Source organism: Poecilia mexicana, unplaced genomic scaffold (genome assembly GCF_051168715.1).
Source record: "Poecilia mexicana isolate PSO_F unplaced genomic scaffold, ASM5116871v1 scaffold_17, whole genome shotgun sequence".
Lineage (NCBI taxonomy): Eukaryota > Metazoa > Chordata > Actinopteri > Cyprinodontiformes > Poeciliidae > Poecilia > Poecilia mexicana.
Window position 1 is genome coordinate 21,340,611 of NW_028263386.1, and position 26,221 is coordinate 21,366,831.

The 26,221-nt window shown below is 39.5% G+C and overlaps 1 protein-coding gene across 1 annotated transcript in view; it reads right to left on the minus strand.

Moving 5' to 3' along the window:
• Window positions 1-26,221, minus strand: part of LOC106932363 (sodium channel protein type 2 subunit alpha-like) — a 39,826-nt gene that overhangs the window by 7,750 nt on the left and 5,855 nt on the right. Inside the window, exons 2-19 of the mRNA XM_088014701.1 lie at window positions 23,739-23,857; window positions 23,176-23,265; window positions 21,460-21,588; window positions 20,811-20,902; window positions 19,749-19,991; window positions 18,489-18,552; window positions 15,195-15,336; window positions 14,597-14,794; window positions 14,034-14,219; window positions 13,575-13,946; window positions 12,519-12,648; window positions 12,168-12,406; window positions 11,010-11,183; window positions 10,547-10,903; window positions 6,766-7,173; window positions 4,507-4,624; window positions 3,164-3,318; window positions 2,898-3,071 (exon numbers count right to left, since the gene is read on the minus strand). Coding sequence (XP_087870827.1) covers window positions 2,898-3,071; window positions 3,164-3,318; window positions 4,507-4,624; window positions 6,766-7,173; window positions 10,547-10,903; window positions 11,010-11,183; window positions 12,168-12,406; window positions 12,519-12,648; window positions 13,575-13,946; window positions 14,034-14,219; window positions 14,597-14,794; window positions 15,195-15,336; window positions 18,489-18,552; window positions 19,749-19,991; window positions 20,811-20,902; window positions 21,460-21,588; window positions 23,176-23,265; window positions 23,739-23,857 — 3,390 coding nt within the window. The remainder of the gene's footprint in view (window positions 1-2,897; window positions 3,072-3,163; window positions 3,319-4,506; window positions 4,625-6,765; window positions 7,174-10,546; window positions 10,904-11,009; window positions 11,184-12,167; window positions 12,407-12,518; window positions 12,649-13,574; window positions 13,947-14,033; window positions 14,220-14,596; window positions 14,795-15,194; window positions 15,337-18,488; window positions 18,553-19,748; window positions 19,992-20,810; window positions 20,903-21,459; window positions 21,589-23,175; window positions 23,266-23,738; window positions 23,858-26,221) is intronic.

The window sequence follows — 26,221 nt, forward strand, 5'->3', positions numbered from 1 at the left end:
GAAACAGCCTCAGACATGAGGTTGCATGTGGCAAAGTTGAAAGAGTATGAATATTGTTGCAAGGTCCTGTTATGATCAGGCACATTTCATAACTTTATTGTCCTTCACGGCATGAACAAGATCTTCTGTAGATAGTCCTCGGAGCACATGGCGCTGCATTTGTTTTTGATATAAAAGCCAAGCATGTTTTGTTCTCTTCGCATTTCATACCCAATCGATTCGCTTGGAGACAAGACGGAGGCCTTAATATCACAACAAAGCAGCAGATGCAAGTGAAGAAGAAACACACGGGCTGAGTGTGATCCCAGATCCCACACTCACCTTTGACCTGCTAGCTACAACTTACCCTAACAATAGTGCGGTCTGTGGCAATCTGTGTAACAGCAGGTGAAATCAGAAGAGGTCAAGTCAGGCCTGTGGCTGCACGCCTCGACCACTTTGGATGTGTGCACCACAAAGCCACACTGATTTACAGTAAGTGAAACGTAACCCTTTCATGCATAGTGATCACTACAGTGGACAGCCGTCTAAAAGCCATTTTCTTGTGCGTCTTGTGGATTTTTATGTTATAAATGCACACAGTCCACCGAAGTGGACACTAATGCCTCATAAAATACACCATCAACTACTGGCCATCAGCTGCAAATGCAAGAAATTATTTTTGTTAAATCCAATATGGCTGACAGAAAACAAAGCACGCTGACTGACCCGGTCCCTCCTTCTACTGTAGACGACTCTTGTAGGTAAAAAAGAAATTGTGACATCAGATAACCCCTAAAGAACAATACTACTGATGTATTTTTCAAATAATAACTTTGTATTTGGAGAAAATTACAATTTATCACCTACATAAAATAAAATAAAATAAAAATCTTTTTTTACAACAAAATTTTTTTTCCTACCTTCTTTTAATGCCTTAAGAAAATAACAAAAAAATTGGGAAAAAATCCTGACACAAAGGATCATAATTCATGTATGATTGTTCCAGTGTGGGATTTCGGAAACTCCACTTTTCAAAGTCGGGGCCTCAGAAAGTTGGAGGGAAGTTGAGAAAATAAAAAAGCAAAACTAAAAATGTTTTTAAATCACCACTATTTTAGATTTAAAAATTTTAATGTAATGTTTTTCAATCATTATTCTAAATTATAAGTTAAAATAATTTATTGAAATGTGATTTGCAGTGCTAGTCGTTCTGATTGCCTGCCAGTCAAATGTATCGAGCCGCTTTGCTCCTGAAGCTAACTTAGCAAATGAGAAATGGAAAATGTCTGTCAAGAAAAAGATGTAAGTAGCTGTACAGGTCACTGCTGCAAAAACGTCTGTGGAAATTACATCAAATTTGCTGTAATACATATAAAATATTACATATTTTCTTATAATCAATAGAATTGTGGTGAAATTTTATTATCAGGAAAATTTTCCACCACAATTCCTGGTCATGCACAAGAAACCTCATATTAGGAGATATGAGGCAGCATTTAAACAAATGTAATGACCAATATATAGTGAATTAAAGCAAGAAAAACATTCTAAAAGTTGATTTTTCTCCACATATTTTGTAGAATTGTCTGTGGACTTGCAAAAGGCGTCTCCAGCTAGAAGCCAACGCCGTTCGTGGGTACATGGCAAAGAAAAGTTTGGTAAGCTGTGCTCTAGTTAGCTTCTTCAGTAACAGAAAAATAGTTAAAGGGTTGGTAAAGACAGGGGTTGAACATTTTATGGACTTAGACTTGTTAGAAATAAACAGTCAAACCCTTTTTCTGATAATACAGTGCACTGCAAAATTATGCATAACCCATGAACCTTTTAACATTATGTCACATTACAACCACAAGCTTCTGTGTGTCAAGCGGAAGCTAATGGATGGATGGATGGATGGATGCCTGGATGGATGGATGGATGGATGGATGGATGGATGGATGGATGGATGGATGGATGGATGGATGGATGGATGGATGGAGGGATGATATATCGACACAAATAAGGAAGTAAGTCAATGAAACGTTTTCAGATTAAAAAGAAGTGTGCAGTGGTGCATTTGCAGACACCCTGTGAACCAGCTGCCTGTCAGACCGACATAAAATCTAATCTAAACATTCAGCTGTTCAGTGAAAGATCTCCAGTGCATTAATGAACAAACAATATTATTTAGACCAAGGAACACAGCAAACTGTTAAGTTATGAAAAAGTTTGGTTACAAAATAATATCTCAAGTTTCTAAGCAGCCAAGAGGCCAATTTTACCTCTGGAGGAGCTGCAGAGATGCATGACTCAGACATAACTACAAATTTAACTGTTATTGGAAAAGTGGCAAAATAAGAGCCGATCTGATCTGAATCCAGATGGGAATATTTAGAAAGAAAACTGACTCCACAGTGACTAAACTGGAGATACTTTGTTAACCTTAATTCAACCAAAATTTCAGTTTATAGATCTGCAAAGTTGGAAGAAAAATTTCCCCCCAAAAATCTGCAGATGCAACTGCAGTGAAAAGTTGTTCTACAAGCTATTGATGCAGGATGTGAAAACTGAAAGCATTTGGCTGCAATGAGATTTTTTCAGAGTATAAAGGTAAGGTAAGGAAAATATACGTCTGCAACACTTTTCTGATTTTCATATGTAAAAAAAAAAAAAAAAGTGAAAATCATGGACTTGTTTCGTACCATCACATGAAATTTCATAGAAATAAATTCATGTTTGTGATTGTAATGTGACAAAAAGAGTTATGAATACTTATGCAACGCACTGAAATGAAGCACCAACCCGACAGAAAATGCAGCTATATTGAAATGAATCATGACTCAACCTGAAATACCAAAGTGTTTAAAAAAACAAAACAGGAACCTTTCATAAAAAGATTAAATAATCACACTAACGATAGCCAGACATTCACTCACGTCCACAATGAGGAAGTCGAGCCAGCACCAGTAGTTGGTGAAATATTTCTTGAAGCCATATGCTATCCACTTGAGGAACATTTCCAGGACGAAGATGTAGGAAAAGACTTTGTCGGCGTACTCCAACATCACTTTAATGACTTTCCTCCTCTCGATGTAGATGTCTTCAAACGCCTGCCGGAAAAGAGGACAACCGGCCAATCAGATCGCTGGAGCATGAAAACATTTCAAAGCTGGTGCTATCCGCCGATCAGGACAGACTTTACCAGAGCCCCACTGCTGAGCAGGATCATGAAGATGATGAAGGTCTCAAACCAGCTGTGTTCTACGATCTGATAGCAGGTCTTCCTCAGCCTCCACCAGGCTTGGCCCAGGCCGCGGCTGGTGTCGATGTCGCAGCACGGACAGTGCCTCAGACACACTGACGCAACATCGAAGACGCAGGTTAGACAAAAGTGGCTTTGAACAAAAATTTTCATTTGACTGATGCAGTAATTTCAAACATATTCAAACATTCTTGTAGCAAGAGACCACCGTCATCTTTTAGTTCCCCCTCGGGTTTTGTTCAGACTGATAGTTTCCAATTACAACTTGTGGTTGATCTTTTGCTGAACCTGCACAAACACAGCTTAGGCCAAGAGTGTCAAACATAACGTCTGTCTGAATAGGTCAGGGTATCTGCAGGTTTCAGGACGTAATACTGAAGACTTTTAAAGACCTTTTAAATGCCACCTTGAATTAATCTTTAAGACCAAAAAAAATATAGAAATATAAAGTATGGTTTGGGGCTCCTGCAGTATTACAGCATAGCATAAATTATGACATTTCTGAAGTTTGTTTGTGGCTCTGTGCGTCTTAGTGCATCTCTACAGCCATAGGGTCAAGCTTAAATGTATTTTTTGGATCAGACTGCAGGCTAGAAGTGAGGGAAGTGAGCCAGTGGCAAAAACAAACTGGCAATAAATTTGCACTTACCTATAATAGTCGCAAAAAAGCAGGGTATCTAGCTTTTTTGCTAGCTGGTTTACAACAGTATATTAGCAGCTAGATGGCGGTAGCCTCAACTGCCTCAAGTCACAAAACAAAGTGAAGATGTCCTTGAGTGATTCAAACTTTTGTGTGACAGAAAACTACATACAAAGTCCTGCCAAGACAAAATTTAAGACCTGTGATCCACGTATTTATGTCCAACTTACATTTTTATGAATTTAAGACTTTTTAAGGCTTTAATTTTAGATGCATAAATTTAAGACATTCTAAGGACGGGCAGACATCATGCAGATTGTGTATGCAGACTTGCTGCATTGTCTGTATCACAGAAATAGCATTCTTCATCAAGTTGTTTAGCTTTTTTAAGTCCCATTTTTTGATGCTGCTACCCCAACAGGTAATGGCAGAAGAGATGTCCACTATGGACTTACAGAAGATATACAGCAGCTAGCTGCAAACAGTGGAGAACCTCAGCTTCCTAAAGAGCACCGTCTGCTCTGTCCCTTATCTTAGACAGCTTTACTGTTGCATCTCCAGGGCAGGCCGTTCTCCAGGTGAACACCATAATGTTATTTCTAAATATGACAGTTCTTCAGAAAGTTGTACGAAGCTTACTCACAGTATGGGAAGCAATCCTCCGGCTCCATACTGTCATCGTCCAGCTCCGATAGGTCGTCTTCCTCCTCTCCAGGCTTCCTCATGTCCACGGTGCTGCCCTCTGAAAGGCTGATCTTCTCCTGGAGAAGAAGGTTAGCCAAAGTTACCGCACCATTCTATGCAAAACGGTGCGGAAACCGCAGTACCGGGATGCTGTTCAGAGTCAATTTTGATGAGATTTTCCTGTTTAGTAAGGGCAACATATTTCCAATGATTTTTTCAGGAAGGAGGTGCAGACTCAATCCAATAAAAAGGGTACGAAGAAGTTTAATCCAGGAATAATCACAGGACCTAGGGACCAGATTACCAGCATGACAATTTTTTTGGTTTTCTAACGGCGCAGAAACAACAGTGGTGTGACAACATCAAGACAAGCAACAACAATATCTCCAAAACTGAATTACTAGCGTGTAAGACGTGTTTTTTTTTTTTGTTTTTTTTACAACTAACCAATTACCAGCCGTATTCCTGTCAACGGTGCGTGCGTTTGACGCTCTACACAAGCAGAACTCCTTGTTTTGAACTGTGAGCAGCTGCTGATGCTCCGCTAAGCCGATGGAGGTTTGAAGGAGGGCGGTGTGACGTGGAGCGTAGACAGCAGGCTGTTCGGCTCAGCCTGGCCTCGTCTGGCTCTCCTCAGCTGTGGGAGCTTAATCTGTTCTACAAAGCCCGGCTTCACATCTGGCCCACTCCTGTCCGCCCGCCAGACAGACAGACAGAGAGAGAGGCAGGCAGACAGATAACCTCCACCTCAACACACGCCTCGCGCTCCGGATACCGCTTTCCAACACACTTTTAAGCTAGCTGGAAAGCGATGGCGGAATGGGGATGCAGGGCTTAACTTGTTAGATTTTTTTTAAAGGAATAAACAAAAACATATAATTACTGTGGGAATTACAGTTTTCTTAATAACTAAACTGTGGCCTGCGAGTCCATTCCACAAAGATGCAGCTTTTTTTTTTATTTGTGCAGCTAAGCTAACTGCTAAAGCTAGCTGGCTCACAGTGCAGAAAACCACACATTGCCCATGTAGCGACAAAACAATCTACAAACCTTTCTTACAATGTTAGATTTTGTGATGTAAAAGAAAAAAAATTGGTAATGATGAATCATAAAAAAACAAACATTTCCCCTTTAATGTCATTTATCTCCTGTTCAATTCAACTGGAAAACAAATAATTGCGCTACTAATAGTCATAGTTGTACTCAAAGTAGTTACAGTTCCTTGCAAACATATTTTTACAAAAAAAAATGTTAAATTTGTTATGCATTTGTATTCAGCCTCGAGGTTGTTTTTTTAATCCCTGGTGTGTTTCTTGATCTACATGATTCTGTTTGTTCAGTTATTTTTTAAGAAAATTTAAGATCTTCAAAGAGCTAATTGGGTGACAGCTGAGGGCTATTGGTTCTACTTTAAATTTATTTATTGAATAAAATTGTGATAAAGCACAAAGTTTTTGACAAAACATAAAAAGCTAAAAGAGGATGATTGTACACATGTTTGCGTGTGAGTTCACCAACTTTGCTTTACACCGAGTGGTACACAGCTCTGTTAAAATTCCAGAAAATTGTTCCACACCTTTAGAAAAAAATTGCTAAAAACAAACAATTCTTTAAAGTGCCCATCCTTAAACTAAAGCAGCTTTCCAGGATCTCACCAGAACAATTTTGTACAACGAGACCCTTCTGATCCTTTGTAACCCCTCAGCAAACTATTGATTCAGACAAAAGAAGCAAAATGTGGGAAAATTGGGAAAATCCACCAAAGGATATCTGGACTTATTTCAGTTCAGTCACAGTCAGTATAATTTCTGGCAGAAGCGAATGTAAGAAAATGAATTAGGAGAAGCTTCAACTAAGTTTTAGCTTTAAAGCGTGAAGACTAACAATTGTGTGAGGTGACAAAACGCTTGAATGAAATTTTCTTCGGGTGCTTAGAGTTAAGATGAAAGCGGAGAGGATTCGCAGCAGGTTACAGGTTATGTTGGAGTTTGTTTAGCAGTTTGTAAGCGAGTCAGAAGCAACATTGTCGTAACATTGCAGGAGCCTTGTTGTGCAGAATAATGCAACGCAAAACACAAACAAAATCAAACACAAACAATAGATACTGTTTTATAGAATTCAAGCCAATTAGCAAAGGGAATCAGAGTTTTTAAAGTCCTATTTTCTTGAAAAATTATTTTTAGAACAAAATATAAAATGCCAGAGAATCTGAGTTTACCGGCTTGTTGTCCTCATCCTCTGATGACTCTGAATTTTCCTCCTCCAGAAACTCCACATCGGACTCTCCAGGAGCGATGGGAACCACGACGGTCAGGTTGGGGTTGGTCATGTAACTATCCTCTTCAGGCAGGATGTACTTTTCTCCATAGCTTCCGATTATCCCCCCGTTGCTCTCTATGTGATTTCCGACCATCTGCTCAGCCTGACCGGCCTCCTTGGCCTTCTGCTTTTGACTCCTGAAGCCGTGGCTGAAGAGGTCAACGACGCTCCCGCAGAGCCACGACACGCCGGCGTGGATGCGGCCGATGGCGACTTGGATGTTGTTCAGGTCGCCGTCTTCTTCAGGAGCGGACAGGTTGTCGGAGCTGAAGGAGCTGAGCAGCAGGGCAAGAAACAGATTCAGCACCTGGGGATGGAAAAACATGTTATTTTACACAAGGGTTAGACAAATTCTGTTAAGAATACAGATTTTCAATTAAAACCCCATTCAAAAAGCATCGGTGCATCCTGAAGCTTTCCAAATTTGATTACTTTAAATCCGCAAACTTAGAGATATCTTGTGGGATTTTATGTGAAACACGAAGCTACTTACAACATCACTCTGAACAGAACATGACATATGTATGCCTGTTGCAATAAATTATGCAATTAATCAATTAATCGCACGGTAAGCAGAAAAACAGAGGTCCTCAAATCAAGGCTAAAAGCCGCTTGTTTAGAACGGCCTTTGATTAGTAGAAACTGAAATATTGATCAACATATTTGATTTTAATTATGGTATCTGACAGAATGTAATGTTTATTGCTTGTTTTATAGTTGATGCAGGTTTTATCCCAGTGTATCATCAGCCTGGCGGGCCACCAGGCTTTACTTGCGCCAGACTTGCATTTCTTTTTATGTTTTGTAAGTCTTTTTAAAATGTTTTTTTTTAAGACTTTCTAGTTGGTTTTCAGGTGTTAATCTTCCAATATTTTAATAACACATAATTATCAAGTGATATTTTCAAATTTCCTGTCAACTTTAAAACATCTTTAACTCAAAAACACGACAGACTGCTGGATTAGCGCCCAACCACCGGGCTTAGTGATTTTTCTGGGGGAAACCTTGTGATGTCTGCATGATGTTTTTATGGTGTAAAGCGCTTTGATCTGCCTTGCTGCTGAAATGCACTACAGAAATAAACTTAACTTGATCAATTAAAATGAGCTCGATAATTTCCATTCTAATGCTTAGTATTTTTTGAAGGACAGTTTTGTTTATAATCCACTTTATTCACGGTTTCATTTCCATTTTTTTTTATAGTTGTTGGGTTTTATTTTGGATATTTGAAATATCTTCCAGTTCCAGTGACAAGTGTTCCTTATAAAATCAGAGTTTATTGGTTGTGGAGACTTACCATTACGTTATCAATACTTTGCTTGAAAAGCTCTCTCAAAACAACAAATGTTGTCGTTTATCACAATAACTCCCGGGAGAATTTATGGTTCAGGCAGAAGCACATGGTAGTGGCAGCATCATACTGAGGGGAGGCTTTTCTTGAGCAGGGACAGGGAAACTGGCTGTGGTTCATTGAACGATTGAACGGGGAATGAAAACTTGTCAGAAGCTGATAAGTAGAGCAAGAATGGAGTTATTGAGATTAAATCATATTCATATCTTCACTGTGCAATTGTGCTGTAAAAGCACAATGTGAAACAGGCTTTGCACATAAAGGAGTGAGTAAAAGTAATACCGGATGTGTCTCACGTATTTGTCAACATCGCTAAATCCTGCTTGGTAGTTCAGGAGGTTATTCAACAATATATGATCACATATGGAATCAGCTGTTGCATCCCCCTTTAAGTCAAGGCTCAAAGGACACGACATAAAAGTAATCTGTCAGCTGGCTTGGTGTGTGTGGGCTGTATGCGCGCACACACACACACACACACAAGAACAGGAAGTGTGTGTGCGTGTGTGTGACACGCACAGTTGGTAAGGATCATCTTTAGCTGCTGAGCCACGCAGTTATGGGATGATTTGCGATAAACGGCCTCTTCTCGCCCCCCCAAGCACCCTGGATTAACCTTTAGATAGTCTGCTTCCTCACGATTATCATCTACAGAAGGTTTCTGTGCAGTGAAATCCAATAAGAGAACAGTTTTAAGTGGATTTTTGACCTAGCATGGCAGCCGACAGGCACTAATGAGATCTGCACGTAAAACAATGCAACAGAAACCGCTACATGCCGACCGGCCGCTCTCTTGCTTTTCCACCAGCTAGAAGAAGCAGTAGTGCGTCTTAAATACAAGTCTGTCTCTTATATGTGAGGTATTAAGAGTTTAATGTGACTGACTAAGATAAACCCTGACCATTTTTAATAAGAGAGAAAAAAAAGACACATAATCCAAGAGTTTTCCATTCCCTACCCAAAATATTTACAGTTTATCCCATAATTATTCACCCCGCTGGCAGATTTGAAGCAATATTTTAATGTTGCCAACATATTTCTTCTGATTGGAAGGAATATTAGTATTTTGTGGAGGCCCAGAAAGAGTCCTAACTTGAATCTGATAGAGAATCAGTGGCAGGAGTTGAAGATTAGGGTGATGACGAGGAGGCTTTCCAACCTCAAAGATTTGGAATTCATAACCAAAGATAAATAATGAAAATGGAAATGGAAACATCTAAAACTTAGTCAACTCTCAAAAGACAGGTTTAGTTGTAAGGTCACTTATTGCAGGGTATAAAAAATAACATTGGTATTCAAATGTAAATAAAAACATTTCTAGTTAGCACTGGGAGAAGGCGGAAGAGATCGATTTTTTCACATATTGTCTGTCTGACACCAAACTGTCACAATATGGTGACAAGTTCAACAAACATAAAAATCAGTATTTTTTATAAAACGTACCCGCTGCAGATTTAAGTTATATTTGATGTTTAAACTATTAAAACAATCAGACATAAGTGTTTCCAGAGGTAATCTCAAGTATTTACAGATTTGATCTAATTGTGGCTCCTAACCCGCCCAGGTCCACTGTACATGAAAGTACCATGCTTCCATCAAAGTGCTCTAGTATCACCTGAAATTCATAATCTATGGATGAAAGTCATCTTTCGCTTGAGAACAAACTCTAAAAATGTCTGCCATGGATTACTATCGACACGTCTGAGACGTCAGGATTAAAACCAGGAAATGGTGAGTTAAGAATAAATAAATAGACATTTTTATTTGTGTAATTGAATGTAACTAAATTGACTGAGGTGTTCTGCTCTGCTCCTAAATTGAAGAGTACAGTGTAGTTTTATGGTGAAATAAGGATTTAATGAAAAAAAAAAAAAAGATGCGTCTCTTGGCTTCGTTTCTAAACTGACAACATCAGACGTGACGTAGGTGCACAAAATGGTTCACTATGAAAAGTGAACTTTCTTGGGAGTAGGACCCTTGAAACACTGTTTCAAGGAGAATTATCATCTCTCCATGCTGAGTTCTTGATGTATGAGGTTGAAGAAGAGTCAGTGAGTTGAATTTCATTACCAAAATACAGCTGGTCCATTTCTCATGCTACCTTTAGGAGCTAGCAGGACAAAATGGCATTAAACAAAACTTTGTCATTCTTTTTGTTAGCCTCTATCTAAGCTAGTGTGTCAGATCCGTTAACTTTAGCTTTGAGGACATTTCTTAGCATGTCATTTCCTTTAGTTTCAGCTTTGCAACTAGCTAAAACAGAATTATTTACTCTCAACAGGTGTGAGACTATAGGTCAAAGTGAACAAAGTAATTGTTTGTGACTTACCACCAGGTTCCCTATGACCATGACCAACATGAACACCAGGATGCAGAGAGGCTGGCCGGCCACTTCCATGCAGTCCCACATGGTCTCGATCCACTCGCCGCACAACACCCGGAACACGATCAGGAAGGAGTGGAAGAAGTCCTTCATGTGCCAGCGGGGCAGCTGGCAGTCAAAGGCGATCTTACACACGCAGTCCTGGTAGTTCTTGCCAAACAGCTGCATGCCCACCACAGCGAAGATGAAAACAATGATGGCCAGCACCAGCGTCAGGTTCCCCAGGGCGCCCACAGAGTTCCCAATGATCTTGATGAGAGTGTTGAGAGTAGGCCAGGACTTTGCCAGCTTAAACACTCTTAGCTGATGGATAAAGAACAGATAAACATGGGTTTGTTTGTTATTAGCTATCTGAACAATGCAAAGCGGAACAATGCAACACAATCCGAGAGCGGAAGGTTTCTTGTACCAGTCTGAAAGAGCGCAGGACAGACAGTCCCTCCACTGTGGAAAGGCCCAGCTCCATCAGACTGAGGCAGACGATGACGCCGTCGAAGATGTTCCAGCCCTGCTGGAAGTAGTAATATGGGTCCAGGGCAACGAGCTTCAACACCATCTCAGCTGTAAAGATCCCTGTGAAAACCTGGAAAGAATTTGCTCTATATTTTATCAGCATTATAGTTCTTTAAAATACACAGAGGAACATTGTTGGATTAGAAACCCTTTAATCGCATCTACCTCTAAAAATACAACAGTTTCCTCATCAATTACTGCAAAATGTCTACTTTTTAGGCTTTAAGGCCCAATCAATCGTGCAATTTTAAAACGTTGCATACAATGAAAAAAAAGGGTTAAGTTACTGCCCTGAACAAAATAAACAGGAAAGGAACAGTTCAAAATTTCTGAAGTTATGAGGATCAATAACCCAGACCTCCATTTCCTGTGTAAACAAACATTGGCTTGTGTGTGCTTCGTCCAAAAATAAAGACGTTTTAAAGTTTATAAAATAGACAACTGTGACGTTTACAATGCTTGAGTCGTTTTAACAAATGATGGATGTTAGTCCCTCATTGATTATCCTTTGGCTTGTGTTTCTGGGGTTGTCATACAAGTAATAAAATGGTTCTCAAGGTCACTTTTATCTTTATCAGAATATTGCCACAAAATATCCTGATAAAACTCTAATTTTACAGTAAAAAAAAAAATACTGTGAAATTCTGGTAGCCACAAAATACCTACTTTTACCTAAGTAGGGATTAGGTAAAATACTTACTTTACTTTACCATAAAGTAGAGTCTTTTTTTTTTTACAGTGGACATCACCCCTACTTGAGGGGATAATAATAGTGTTATTAACTTTTACTATACAAATACACTAAATCTGCCCACCATTTCCTGATGAAACATTGCTTCTCACCAGGCAAATGTCTCAACAACAGGACCTTTGACCCATCGTCCTAGAAGCTAAAAAAAAACCCATCCTTCTCGTCGATTGTTGAAATACAATATCAGTTTTGAAAACCATTTTCCTCTTCAGCCGGCTCGTATCTGCTAACCTGACAGCACTTGAGGGAAAGTGGGCTGAATGCAGGAAATGTTCCAGCTCCTATCGCTGAAGAGTCTCTTACCAGGTTGCCCACTGACAGCATGGTGTTGAACTCATCAGTCATGGGGTAATGCTCCAGAGCCATGAACAGGGTGTTCAGCACAATGCATATGGTGATCCCCAGGTCCAGGAAGGGATCCATCACCATGAACTTCACACACTCCTTTAACTTCAGCCACCAGGGGCAGCAGTCCCATATCAAATACTTCTTGGCGAAGGCGTACCAGCAAGGGGGGCACTTCTGCCTCGATTCCTCCAGCTCTGCAAGGAGAAACCCAAATCAGGTGGAAAAGTAAAAATAATAATAATAATAATAATAATAATTTTTTCGATTAGTTTCCTGGATATTATTGGAGGAGTGAAATGGACCCACCCTCCATGGCGTCGCTGAAGAAGCTGAAGGAACTGTGAGCTCGTTTCCTGCGCACAGAGCAGCGCTCCGTGACGCTGGGCGAAGGCTGCAGCAGAGGCCTGGGAGCCGGATCCACTCCGCTGCATGGCTTCTGGCAGACAAGGAATAAATAAATGTCCTCCGATATATTGCTTTGGTCGATACTTGTTTTCTTTTAGGGCTCTAGCTAACAATTGATTTCGTAATTGATTTTTCTCCTAATTATCCAACTGAATAATCGGATAAAAAACTGGCACATTTTGCAGATTTTTTTAATTAACCTCTTATGACTTTTTTAATGTGATGTTAAAATACATTAAAAGATGCAAATAAATTATTAAATTTCTTTTTAAATAAAAAAATAAACTTTTTTTTGCTTAAAATGCAATACAATAGGATTCATTTGGTGAATTTGAACCAGGTGAAGCTAAAACTTGAAGAGTTTTGGGTGCAATATATTTATAGATCCAGGTGTTTTTATCTTAATTATAAAATGTATATATATTTTGCAGTTATTCTTCCAAATATGTTGTTTATTCAGAAGATAACCTTTTGTGGAGTCTGTGTACTCCTGCTAACAATTCAGGGTTTCCCCTAGTGTATTGTAAGCCTGGCGGGCCACCAGGCTTTACTTGTGCCCCCCACCAGGCTAAGCATTGCTTATTTATTTAAGTCTTTTTAAAATGTTTGCATTTTTTAAGATTCTATAGTTGGTGTTTCAGGTATTAATCTTCCAATCTTTCAATAATACATAACTATAAAGTGATATTTTCAAATTTCCTGTCAACTTTAAACATTTTTTAACTCAAAAATTCAACAGGTCGCTGGATGAATGACCACCGTAGCGCCCAACCACCGGGCTTAGCAGGTTTTCTGGGGGAAACCTTGCAATTAATCAATTTCTAATCAGCCAAGTTGATGATTAGTCCAATAATCAATTAATCTTCATTCACCGTGATTAAGGCGATTAACCGTTTTAACCTTATTTTCTCCCATTTAATGTGAAACACCTGGGTATTTTGTCTGTTCTGTTCTTACTGTTTCTTCCTTCAACTTCTCCATGCTGTGAGCCGGCACGCAGGTCGGGGTGAGCAGACCCATGGCGGCGATGCCGTTCTGGTCCAGCAAGACGTTGAGTCGTCCATTGATGTTGAGGCTGGGGGTCAACACCTGGGAGCAGTGGCTTCTGACGCTGCCCGTCCTCTTCTTCCAGGGCGTTGCGGTCGAACTGGCGCGACTCCTGAAGACGTCCCCGTGGACGCTGTACTCGTCGTCCGCGAAGTCAGCCTCCGAGTTGTTGCGAGGGCGGAAGGAGCTGAAGATGCTGTTCTGGCTGGCTCTCCTGGTGCTGAGGGGGTGAGAGGAGAGCGTGGCCAGCAGAGGGTGGACTGGCAGAGGGGACAGAGGAGGCTACAGAGAGAGAAAGACAAACGGGAGGAAGTCATTAGCTAATGTAGGGTACAACCTCAACAACTGGGTGAAACTTGTTTGTTGTACCACAATTTCATCCACTGGCTCCAGCCTCTCCTCAGCAGCTTCAGCTGCTGTCTCCTCTGAAAGAGTCCTGTGAGATCTTCTTCTTCTACTGCTGCTGCGGCGAATACTTCCTGCTTTCAGACAGAACGGCGATAACTCCGGCGACACAATGGAGTCTGTCTCCTGTGCTTGTCTTTTGGCTGCCAACTTCAAACAGACAGAAATTATGCGACAGAGTAATTTATAATCGAAAGCTGAAAGCACACACACACACACACACACACACATCTTTGTATATGTACAGCTCTGAAGATTGTACTTCTATGCAAAATGAAGGCTTTGTATTGACTTCTATTCCTTTTAGTAGCTGCATTTATGCCTAATCATTACTAGTTTATTCCTAATCCTAACCTTAACCAAATCTTACTCATACCATCCAAACTTTACCCTTAACCCAAGTACAACACCTCTTCTTATGGGGCTTTGGCTTTGGGCCCCATATGGAACAGTCCTCACAGTACAGTATTGGAAAAATGGTCCTTACATCGTATCACACACACACCCAAGGAGAATCTTGCACCTACTCTTTGCTCTCGTCTGAGATGCTCCATGGCCAGCTGGAACTCCCTTTCTTTCTGCCAGGCCTCAGCGATGGTCGCCTGGTTCTGCTCCTCGTAGGCCATGGCCACCACGGCCAGGATCAGGTTCACCAGGTAGAAGGAGCCGAGGAAGATCACCAGCACAAAGAAAACCATGTAGGTTTTCCCTGCTGAGCGCAGAGTCTGAGGAAAATTCACACAGTAAAGTTATGTACAGAGGATAAGAGATAATCTCTACTTTTACCGACAATAAATGCTGCACAATTTTATTGTTTTTTTTTTTTTTCCCAAATAAAGATTGTGGCATTTGGACCCTATGAGTCAATATGTTGGGGAACCATCTTGTGCCTTTTAGGATATGTCTCTACCAGTTTTGCGAGAATAGTTTGTGACAGTCTTCTTGACAACACATTCAAGCTCAGTGAAATTGGACAATGTATTGTCGAGTACTTTCAGATTTTCAATTTGATTTACCTCCTGATATTGGTGTTCTAAAGCACCAATATCCTTTGATCGAATCCATTCCCAAAAATGACCAGTAAACTTTCGATATGATTTATGTATGAATTAAAATCTGCTGTACCTGGTGAAAGAGCTCCTCCCAATAGTCTTGGGTCATGAGTCGGAAGAGTGCCAGAAAAGCCCAACCGAAGGTATCAAAACTGGTGTAGTCGTAGTTTGGATTTCTTCCCACTTTGAGGCAATCGAATCCATCCGGGCACTTCCTGTGACGGATGTAAAATTAAGAAGAAGAAGACAGATTATTAAATGACATGATTGATACATTAGAAGCAGGCAGGATAGATGCAGTTCTGTTGGCACTCAGGTTAAAAAGACCGCTCATATCTACATGTTTTTATTCATCTTTGATACAGTAAGTGGATGCAGCTCCATTAGCACCATTCCCCCACCCCCTAACTGAATACGGCACTTGAAACCTGTTTCAGGCCGAAGCTCTAAAATAAACCCGAGTTAAAGAGATTACACTCAGCCAGATGGATATCAAATAACAGCTTCAAAAAATGTTTGGCTCCGTGCCTCCATCCCTGATCTTCATTGTTAGCGCAGTGGCGTTACAGCAGATATTTAAGTCCTGCAGCTGAGAACAAGCTGCACTTCCATGTCAATGTGAGAGGGGAATAATTTCATAATGGCTGGCCAACATCTGGGCGGCGTAGCACGGCTGTGAGAACAGCTGCAGGTCTCACCAGGCTGCTAAGCGGAAATTCTGACTAACGTCAAGGGCGGCGATGTCTGTGTGAGGCTGGAAATGTCTTCCTGTACCGGATCCTGTTTATTCCAATAGTCATATTCGATAAATTGGAATATATTTTGGCTGGTGTCAAATGAGTGAATTTTGCAACACTGCAATGGAAACACTTTTTTCAAATCACACAAGTCGTGTCATAATCAGATGTTACTACTGGTGGAAATGACAAAGACGCTACGAAGAAGTGGGTGGATGATGGAGCGGCGGTGGGTTTTTATAATGACGTAGCCCGTCATCGTGCGATTTTAATATAAGCACCGCAATTGTGAAATTGTGTTTTTCTTGTGTGTGCGCGCGCATTCGTAATGCTCACGTTAGGTTAAACGTCCACTCATGCACAAGAAGACGACTTGTGCATGAATGGATGTTACAGGTAACAAATGTTGGTTCACAGTGTCAAATGTTCGCTTGGCACTGCATTGTGTCAGACGAACCAAACTACTGAAAAACCAGTTCACTCCTCCGCCTGTGGTGGCGCTGCTGCAAGAACTGCTAAAGGAGACAAAATAAAAACCTCAGAAGAAGACATGAGGGCATTTTTTTTTTCAGTTTGCATTTCAAAATAACAAAATAAACTCTAATGATCTTTGGTGAGGCTGCTGTACATGTTTTTCAGTTTTTACTCCAGGAGATCAACTCAGAATCTTACAGTTCATATAATTTAATGAATAGCAGAAGAAAATTTGTCGGGTTTCCACGCGAGGCAAAGGGCAAAAGTTAAACATGTCAGTTCAGTCAGTAACAATCCTGACTTCCCAGTGGGCATCGAGATGCAAGAGGTTAAGAACAGGCCTAACCATAATACCAGGACTGATGAACAACGTCCTCAACTCTAAAGGCAAACAATATACAACAAACTTTAGTGACCAGGTTGAAAGTAGAATTTGAATTAGCACAAGTCCTGTGTTTCTGACCGCTCAGCGGTGCCTGCTTCTGCGCATGTGTGTGACAGCGTGTGTCATCATAACGTATCCAGAGCTTTAATTTGGAAATCTACTCAGGGATTACTTGTTGGAATACACTCAAAAGATTAAGCATCCTCTGTGTTTTACGTCCTCCGTCCTGACCTGCTTAGTATCTTGCCTGTCTCCACAGTCCGCCGCACAAAGTTCCACCATAAACGCCGCATAAGTTAAAAGCCTGCCACGTAATTTGCAAACAAACACATAAGCTACCTTGCAGCCCTTTTGACCTATAATCTGTCATCCATGTTGTGATTCTGTGTCATCTCATTTTGAAGCCGTGTAATGGCAAGGAAATACAAAAAAAAACACTACACACAACATCACTTTTGATGATAAGGCAACGGTAAAATCAAAGTGAGATAACAAAACTAGTTGACAAAAAGGTATAAAGTCACCATGACTGGTAAAAAAAAAACCCCAAAACATCCAGCTGTTTAGCTTGAATGTCTAGTTTGAGCTCATTAACCTACTATTTAAAAGGCTTAATGACATCACTTCTACCCCAAGTTCCCTCCTCTCTTTTCACTCTGACTTCAGCAGAAATTACTGGATCAGATTTTCCTCCTCGAGGAGATTAAGTTCCTGTGTTTTTTGGGAGGTTGCCGTCCAAGTGGGATTAAAAACGGCAGGGTGGCTGCTCTCTGATGCAGGATAATTATGCGACTAACTACCTCCACCGTGTCCGTGGCAACACAGCTCTCGCTGCGACGCTCCGCTTGACCGTCTTAATAAAACTTTACTCAAATCAGATATGGCTTTTTTAGCGTACAACCACAATGGACAGAGGGACAAAAAAGAAAGTGAGGAAAGTGGGAGAGAAGAATAGAAGAAAGGAAAATGGATGAAGACTGCAACAACAACACCAAACCTCACCAAATAATTTTTTGTCTAGTTTTTAGTGCAAACATCTTTGTATGCTTGAAATAAGACAAAACTAACTTAGAAGTAACTTTTCAGCAAGATATAGGAGAATGTTTTCAGTCAACATTTGAAAACAGATTAGTTCCCCTGCTAGATTATTTCACTTATAGCAAAACATCGAGTGAACACACGACCAAACCTTCGACTGGGAACGGTCGTCCGCTCAAAAGGAAAATAAATTCTTGATTTGCATTTTGATTAATTAAATTAACTTGGACTACAGGGTAAGAAATAACTGAAATCCACTATGTAACGTAAAAGGCTGTTTTCAGATTTTAATCAGTAGTAGTACTGAATACAGGATCTTCTCTAAACATTAACAAAACATCACTTTAAAGTGCTGTGATAAATTCCAGTGAACCTAATTATATTTATTTGGCTTTCTGGGGGACAAAATCTGTGATGACAGCTCTTCTCCAGCTGTCAACTCAGAGTTTCTTTGTAAAGGCAGCGCTGACGTGATTAAGCAGCTTCTCTCATGGCGCGCCCATCCCTCTGATGAGATCACAGCCCTGTGCATTAAGCCCCACAGTGACTGTAATGTTAGAGCCAACAGGAAATCAACCCCTGCTGTGTTTTCATGCCAACATGAAAACTGCCTCCGAGCTTCCGTGTCCTATTGTACAGAGCGGCATGCAGGGGATCAGAAGCCATTACGGCGGTAAACATTTCAACATTACGTAACAACCCGCAGATTATTAATAAGCGCAGATTCACTTACCCTGCATCGCTTCCATATCCACATATTAAAGCATCCTTCTGCCCTTCAACTTTGTAGAAATTATCTAAGGGAGGAAGAGTGACAGTTCGGTGAAAGCAGAGCAGTGTGCATGTGTGAAGTGCTTGTAGACAGCAGGCAATAGCTGCATTTCCATTAACCATAGAATTGCACAAATTGAAATTACAAAAAAATACATTTGTTTAGTGGAAACATGTCGATTTTGAAGTTTCGCCAAAAAATTTTCTTGAGGTGGTTTTTCGGCCATATCGAAACAGGTGTATTCACAAAACTGCAATGAAAACAATTTTTTCCTTTCACTAATGTGACTTGAAAATAGCTGGATTATCAACAGTCTGTTGTTACTACTGGCAAAAACCACCAAGAAGACAACAGGAAGTAGTAGGAGGATGATGGTTTGTTTTCGGGAGTGGGGGTGAGGGGGGGTTCAGATAATGTGCAGCTGGATCCACCAGAACTCACACAGCAGCGCACAGTTCATAAAACGTTGTGCGTCTTTCCAAAGTGTTGAATCTATAACTTTTCTGTAAAATCGTCAATTGCATTTTCCCCAAAACACCACATACGTGGCCACTTCCAAGGAGACGCCGATGCCTCCCTCTGATGGCCGATATGTTACTATGGAACGCCACAGGTGTCATAAGCGTGTGTTACTTTGACACATATACAACACGCAAACACTGTGTAAAGTATTTGATGTTTACGCGTCAAACACACGTGAACATGTCACACATAGTTAACGTGTAAACAATGTCTGCAGTGCATGTTAGTGGTTTGGCCGAGGATCAGAAACAGCCAATGAGAAGAAACTCGACTCAGACTGCCAGAACGTGATGTTGTGTGGAAGAGACATAAAAAGGCTTAGTTTACACATTTTTGATGTGATGTCAACGTTGTTTATCCACTAATTACGAGTGACATTTTAACGCGTAAACATCAAGTACTTTAACATTGTTTGCCTGTTGTACATGCGTCAAAGTAAAGGGAAATGTTCATACATTTATGACCTCTGTGGTGTTCCATATGACTACATCTCTTGTAACTGTTTACATCCATCGTTGCCAAGATTTTTTAACAGCTTATCATGTGAACAAGCTTATTCGCCTGTGATTTTAATTTCAGTTCTTATTTAATAAAAACAAATGTGAAATTGTGTTTTTTTTTCTTTTGACATTAGCAGATTATCTGAAAGATTTGTGCACATTTGTAATAGAAATGTAGCTACAGTCATTTAACGCTGACCCTCGTTGGTGAGAAAGTCGTCCGGCGAACTCCAGGTCCGGTTGTTGCAGATGAAGGTGGTGTTGGGGGTGTACGATGAGTTGATGCAGTGGTCGAGGTTCCGGACGCACTTTTGTCGCAGGAGACCCATGAAGAGCTGCAGGCCGATGAGGGCGAACACGCTGAGGCAGAAGACGGTCAGGATCATCACGTCGGCCAGCTTCCTCACAGACTGGATCAGAGCGCCCACAATCGTCTTCAGACCTGGACGGAGGAGGAAACACAGCAAAAAAAAGACGAGCAATGCTGATTTTTATATGGTGTGGGACATTTTTTAAAATAGGACTGAGAAGAGATGGGGTGGCGTTTGTAAATTTACACGATAAAAAATCAACAGCAGAATTTTATAGTTTATTTAGCCTGTCATAGTGAAATAAATGTGTTCTTTTTTCAGTCTTATTTTCATGCTATTCATACATTTATACATGCCAGAGATCCAAACTAAGCTTTGACATCTACTCATTTAAAAGCTAAATATTTACTGTTTAGTTATTTTAAATTAAACATTTAGTTGGGAGCTAAATATTTAGTTTTCAATCTAGATATTGAAAACTATCTTAGCTTGTGAACTAAATAAATATTTAGTTCACAAGCTAAATACTTAGTTCCAAACTAAATGTTAAAGTAAGTCTTAAATTTAAACCAAATATTTATCTTCCTAAATATTTAATTAATAAATTAAATATTTAGTTCAGAAACTAAATATTTAACTCCCAACTAAATATTTAACTTACAAGCTAAATATTTATTTCTGTACTAAATATTTAAGACTGAGGTAAATATTTAGTTTCCAAACTAAAAAGTTAGTTTGAAATCTAAACACTTAGCTTTCAAATATTAGTAATATTAGTTTGGAACTCTGACATTTATGAATGTGTGAATAACATGATGAAAATATGACTTTAAAACATGAACACTGTCATTTATTTCTCTATAATTTGTTAAATAAGCCAAAATCTTGCTGCTCATTTTTTACTGTGTAACTTTACATAGGAAGAAGCCGGGAGGTGACGGCTGCCTCACCTGGGATGACTGAGATGGTTTTCAGAGCTCTCAGTACTCTGAAGGTTCTTAACGCAGAGACATTCCCAAGGTCGACAAATTCAGTGACGTAGCTGGAATTTGGTGCAAAGACAGGAGGGGAGGGAAAGTTTAGATCATAAAGGATTATCACAACACAAACTGACGGGTGCAACTTTAAGATGGAGCGCATTATGAGTTTATTATTTCTCTTGTTGCCTCAGTTTGTCTAAGTGTGGCTCAAAAATTATTAAAATTAATTGTTACCAGTTTAGTGATGTAAAGTAAGGGTTTGTCCACTTTTCCCACAGTAAAATTCAAGCACTTTTCAAGCATCTTCAAGGTAACATTTCAAACTTTTGGAAACGATAGAAAAGACAAGGAATAGGACAAGAAGTAAGGTAGTTGGAGCATGATGGTGCGACATGGTTTTAATGATTTATCACGTGAACAAACTTATGTTTCTTTAGTTGAAACACCGCTATTGCAAATTGTGCTTTTTCAACATTGGCGAAATGTCATCACATTTGTAATGGAGATGCAGCTCAGTGAATTAAAAGTGACTTTGTGTTGTTTTCAGACGTCCAGTCTGGATGACTGGTCTCAGGGGGTTTAGCTAAATCACACAGACTGTTTTGAAACGGCTACTCACGCCATGATGATGACGATGAAGTCGAGCCAGTTCCACGGGTCTCTCAGGAAGGTGAACGGCACTAAACAGAACCCTCTCGCGAAAATCTTTATCGCCGACTCGAAAGTGTAGATGCCAGTGAAGGTGTACCTGGGAATCGTTGGAAACGGGACGATGAACACACACACATTTTTATGGGCACTACACTCACATTAACCCCTGCTTTAAAATGAACTACAATAGCTGCGGTGTGGTCTGGTGAGAGACTGACATTATCTGTAGAAATATAACAATGACGAAATGATTTAGCAAGCAAACTGAGAGCAAGATAAGAACAACATGCTGAAAGAGTTTGAAACCAAAAAAAAAGTGACAGCATGGGACATTGTCATCAGCATAAATATGAATTCAGCACTGTAAGCACAACAAGGAGCAGCAGCAATGTATTAATAAAGTGAAAGCATGAAGCCTCTTCCAGCAGCTGTGCATTTAGTTGTAAATCTACTTTAAGCTAGGTAAAGTTTAATGACTTAAAGAATGCTAATTAAATCCGTGCAAGATATACATTTTGTATTGCCTGTTAAAGATTTAATTTTCACTCTACATCTGATATCCACAGCATTTTATTTTATTTTTATAGGAATAGGATATTAGCAACAACCTTCTGGAAAACGATGTACAAATCTGAGACATCAAGCAGTAAAGATGGAGGATGTATTCAACTTTCAGAGATGGGGGGTCAATTACTTGATTGTGCGATAGAATGGCACAAAGTGTCTGGAAAACTCATGATTCTGCCCCTTCAATAGTGGACATATGTGCAAATATTCAGGTTATTGTTTTACACCAGACCAAACCAAAAAGCTCAATCTGAAAAAGTTTCATCTCAACAAAGGGCTTGTGAGCGGTGGGAAAATAAGACCTAGCTAAGGCAGCCTGGGAAAAACAGAAAATCAATAAAAATTCTTAGTAGCTTAGTTCAACTTAAAAAAAAAGTTTAAATGAATAAATGCAGGAGCTTAATGTATTGTAATGGGGGTTTTGTGGTCACCAATAGTTGTCACCTGTGATTTTGTCATCATCCTCTGGTCTGGCAGGGAAGTTTGACAAAAAACTATCAATGTTGGCAATGACCAAAAAGTACAAACTTCACTTCACTTTTTTCAGGAAGTGACAGATGATCAGAAAAAGAACGTTTTACACGTCTCACTTTCAAATCTACTAGTTTTCTCTGTTGCTGACAGAAGTTGAATCAATTAGACATTAAAACTTTTAGCCTCAGGTTTTGCCAAAGATGTGGGTATAAGGAAACTTCTAGCATCTCTTGTTTGTGTATTTTTGTAAGCATTTTATAATATTTGCAGATTATCTATTTTCATCAAATTCCTTGGGAAGAAATCAAACATTTTCTCTCAGAATAAGCTTCATATAATTGTTGAAGCTGCAACAAAAATGTAAAAATCCTCAGATGATGAACGTTTCCACTGAATCTTTCACGTCATGCACAGCAGGAAAGTCCTTGAAACATGTTCAAAGCTCTTCTCATTCCACGGCATGCCGACGTTGTGTTCAGGAGTGCCATAAACACGACATGCACCACATCTGCATATACTCACATTTTTAGTAATTCTGCAGGAGTCTCTGATAAAGCAACAGACCCCGGCAACTCTGCATTAGCAACATTTGGGATGAACAAACAAAAACACGAAAAGCGGAGAGAGATAAAGCTTTACTTACTCCAGGTATTTGGTCCATGTTGGCGGATCAGACATGGCCATGAAGAAGCAGTTGGTCAGGATGGTGAACATTATGAAATAGCTAAACAACGTGGCAATGGTTCAGGAAAATGTGGAGTGGCAGAGAAATACACAATACAGCATTTGTTTTTCTAAAATAAGCTGGTAGTGAACCAGAACACAGAATAATGTAGTCACTGTAGAGTAATAAACTAACGTTGAAACTACGAGGCAACGTTGTTGTTTTTTTCTTGCCACATATACTGTATTTTTGTCTCGTACTCATCAGAAACGTGTCCATTTCACACTTTCTAGCGAAATACAAACCAGTGAGTTTGAATTTGTTGAATACTAGAAACTGGCCTATCTGGCAGATAAAGTTACATATTAACTTTAACTCAGGTGAGACATCAAATCGCAGTGACTATTACCTCGACTGTCTCTATTTTCACCTTCAATCTTAAGACGACACCTTATTCAACAATATCCTAACATCTTCCAAACCTAACCTAAAACGGCAAAGTCAACAAACACGGACACCAACAAGGCATTCAGAAAGGATATGCATGGACTAAGATTTTTATGGCAATCGATCTGATGAAGTGAAATGGACTTAATATGTAAAGTGCAGACGTGGCGCTGAATCTGAAGATGGCTTTCCCCTTGTTAAGTACTATAAAAGTCTGCAAAGAGAAGCAAAAGACAAACACCAGTGTTAACGTGGGGGAAAAAAATCCCATTTTCAAACATTGTAACGTAGCGTATCTCTCGTGCTATGTTGCTGAGAGAGGCTGCACGTCAGCCGGCAGCAGCTGTTCAGCTGTTTCCTTTTTACCGAGAGGGAGCAGCAGCACAGTGTTGACTCAATCTCTCTGTCTGCCATCTGTGCTAACTTCCACCACAGGCAGTCATCGGGGCAAGTTGAGATAATGGAGGCAACTCCAAAGCGGACGGAATGTTTCCCCAACAGATGTGGCATTTATTTAAATATTTCCAGGTCTTTGGATAATCCTCCCATCCAGCAGCGCATCACATGCCAAAACAAAGAGACCCTGAGAATGGCTGCCATGTCCTGTTTTCATCTCTCCATTAATGGGCGGCAGCCTGATCCACCAGCTCAGCAAATCAAAACTTGCTAATCCTATTTCAGAATCCACAGATATCTAAAGAGACGCAGAGAGGCCGTCTTAGTCACGGTGAGCCGCGACGAAGAAATGATTTGAAGGATCGCTAACATTTCCTCTCCAAAGGGAGGTTTCTATTGATTCTTCCATTAGTGGACACTAAGACAGCAACTCCAAATGCATTCCAAAATGAAACTCTTTCTTTAATGAGTTATTATTTATCAACTAATGTGGAATATTTAAAAAGGGGAAAATTATGTCTGGGTTATATTAACAAGTTCATGTTAACTATATTGTTTTTTGTGTGTGTGTGTGTGTCGTTGGATTGTTAATGTGCATCATTTGGATTGACAACATTCCTCTTTTTATTTTGTTTGTTTTCTCCTGGTTTGAGATGTGTGAAAAATCATACAATAAATTCATATTTTATAACAAAATGTGCATCTTGCTCTAAATTTAGAAACAACTACATTACAATAAAATAGAAAAAAAATAAAATAAAATAAAGATATTCCTGTTTAACCCAGAGAATAAATTTGAGGAGACACAGAGGAACATTTTCCTAATCGGTCCTCATGATTGGAAAGATGGAAGAATATTCATATTTGGGTATGGGTCTTCAGTCGTAAAGAAGTGGCTCGCCATATCTAAAGTATTTAAAAAAACAAAACAACTGGAACTGTGACAAATCACGCACTGAGAGCAAAACGGTAAAATAAGTAAGAAAATCCTAAATTCTGTTACGCTGCTGCAGCCAAAGAGTTTCATTGTTTAAAAAAAGTAAATAAATAAATAAACAAAAACAATAAAGAACTCTCTATTTGGTGTCTTGTGATTGGTCAGTGTGACGGGCATCAGGCCAAACATGGCGCTATGACAAATTTCAAGAAGCAGCGATTTACCTGGGAAAACAGAGACTGACGTCTGAAGCGCTTCTTTCTCCATTTTCTTTTTCCCTCTTTTTAAAATCCAGAAATAGTAATTAGTGCTTAACATTGGAGATCAACTGACTTTATAAACCTGCCGGAAATGTTGATTATTGGTTGGTTATTATTAGCAATATGCACCGATGGACCGCTGTTAAACAGTTTTTAAACAGGCATATCTATGGGCAGCACAGCATCGCTGGGCTAAGCCAACTTCTATTTAGCTCTGGGAAGAAGTTAGCAAAACATCTAAAAGATCTGAAACGTATAATGATTCATTTCTGTTATAAGGTTAGTGTAATTCCTAGCTGTACACAAAAGTGGTTCGAATTTAAAGAAATAAACTATGAATTAAGAGAGGATTTGTTTAAAAAAATACTAAAGGTCAAGGCTAACTTTAAAAACAATTGTCCTTCAGTTAGAGTGGAATAATTGTGAGGTGAAAACTGTTTTTCACTCTTACAGAAAATTATTAAAATTATTTGCTAAACAAACAAATACAATAAAGTCTGACAATCCACTCTTGTATTAGTTTGTCTACAAGCAGCTGGAATTTCTTGGGAGATTTTAGAAAAATATGCAGGAAAGATTCTGCTGCTTTGATTTGTCATTTAAGTTTTATATTTATAAGAAAGTGAAAGTAAAATAAGTTTATGCTTCTACCTGCACTATTTTTTGGTCTACACTTTTTGTTCATGGCATTGACAAGAATTTAAATAATGTTTGACAAGAAGATTATAAAACATTATTTAAATATTATAGTGCTAGTTTTGTGTTGTGTTTTTTCTTTTTCAGCATTTTGTGGTTTTTCTTTTTCGACTTGTGTATGGAAATATAAAAAATTACCAAATAAATACATATATACTGACTTAATTGCTATCTGACTACAACTCGATGCTTCCAGCCCATCATCAGAACTGGAGAAGTTGTTTAGCTGAGAGGGAAAATATTCTCAGAAAGAAAGATAAGCGCTGTTGCCTTCACTTTGAGAAAAAAA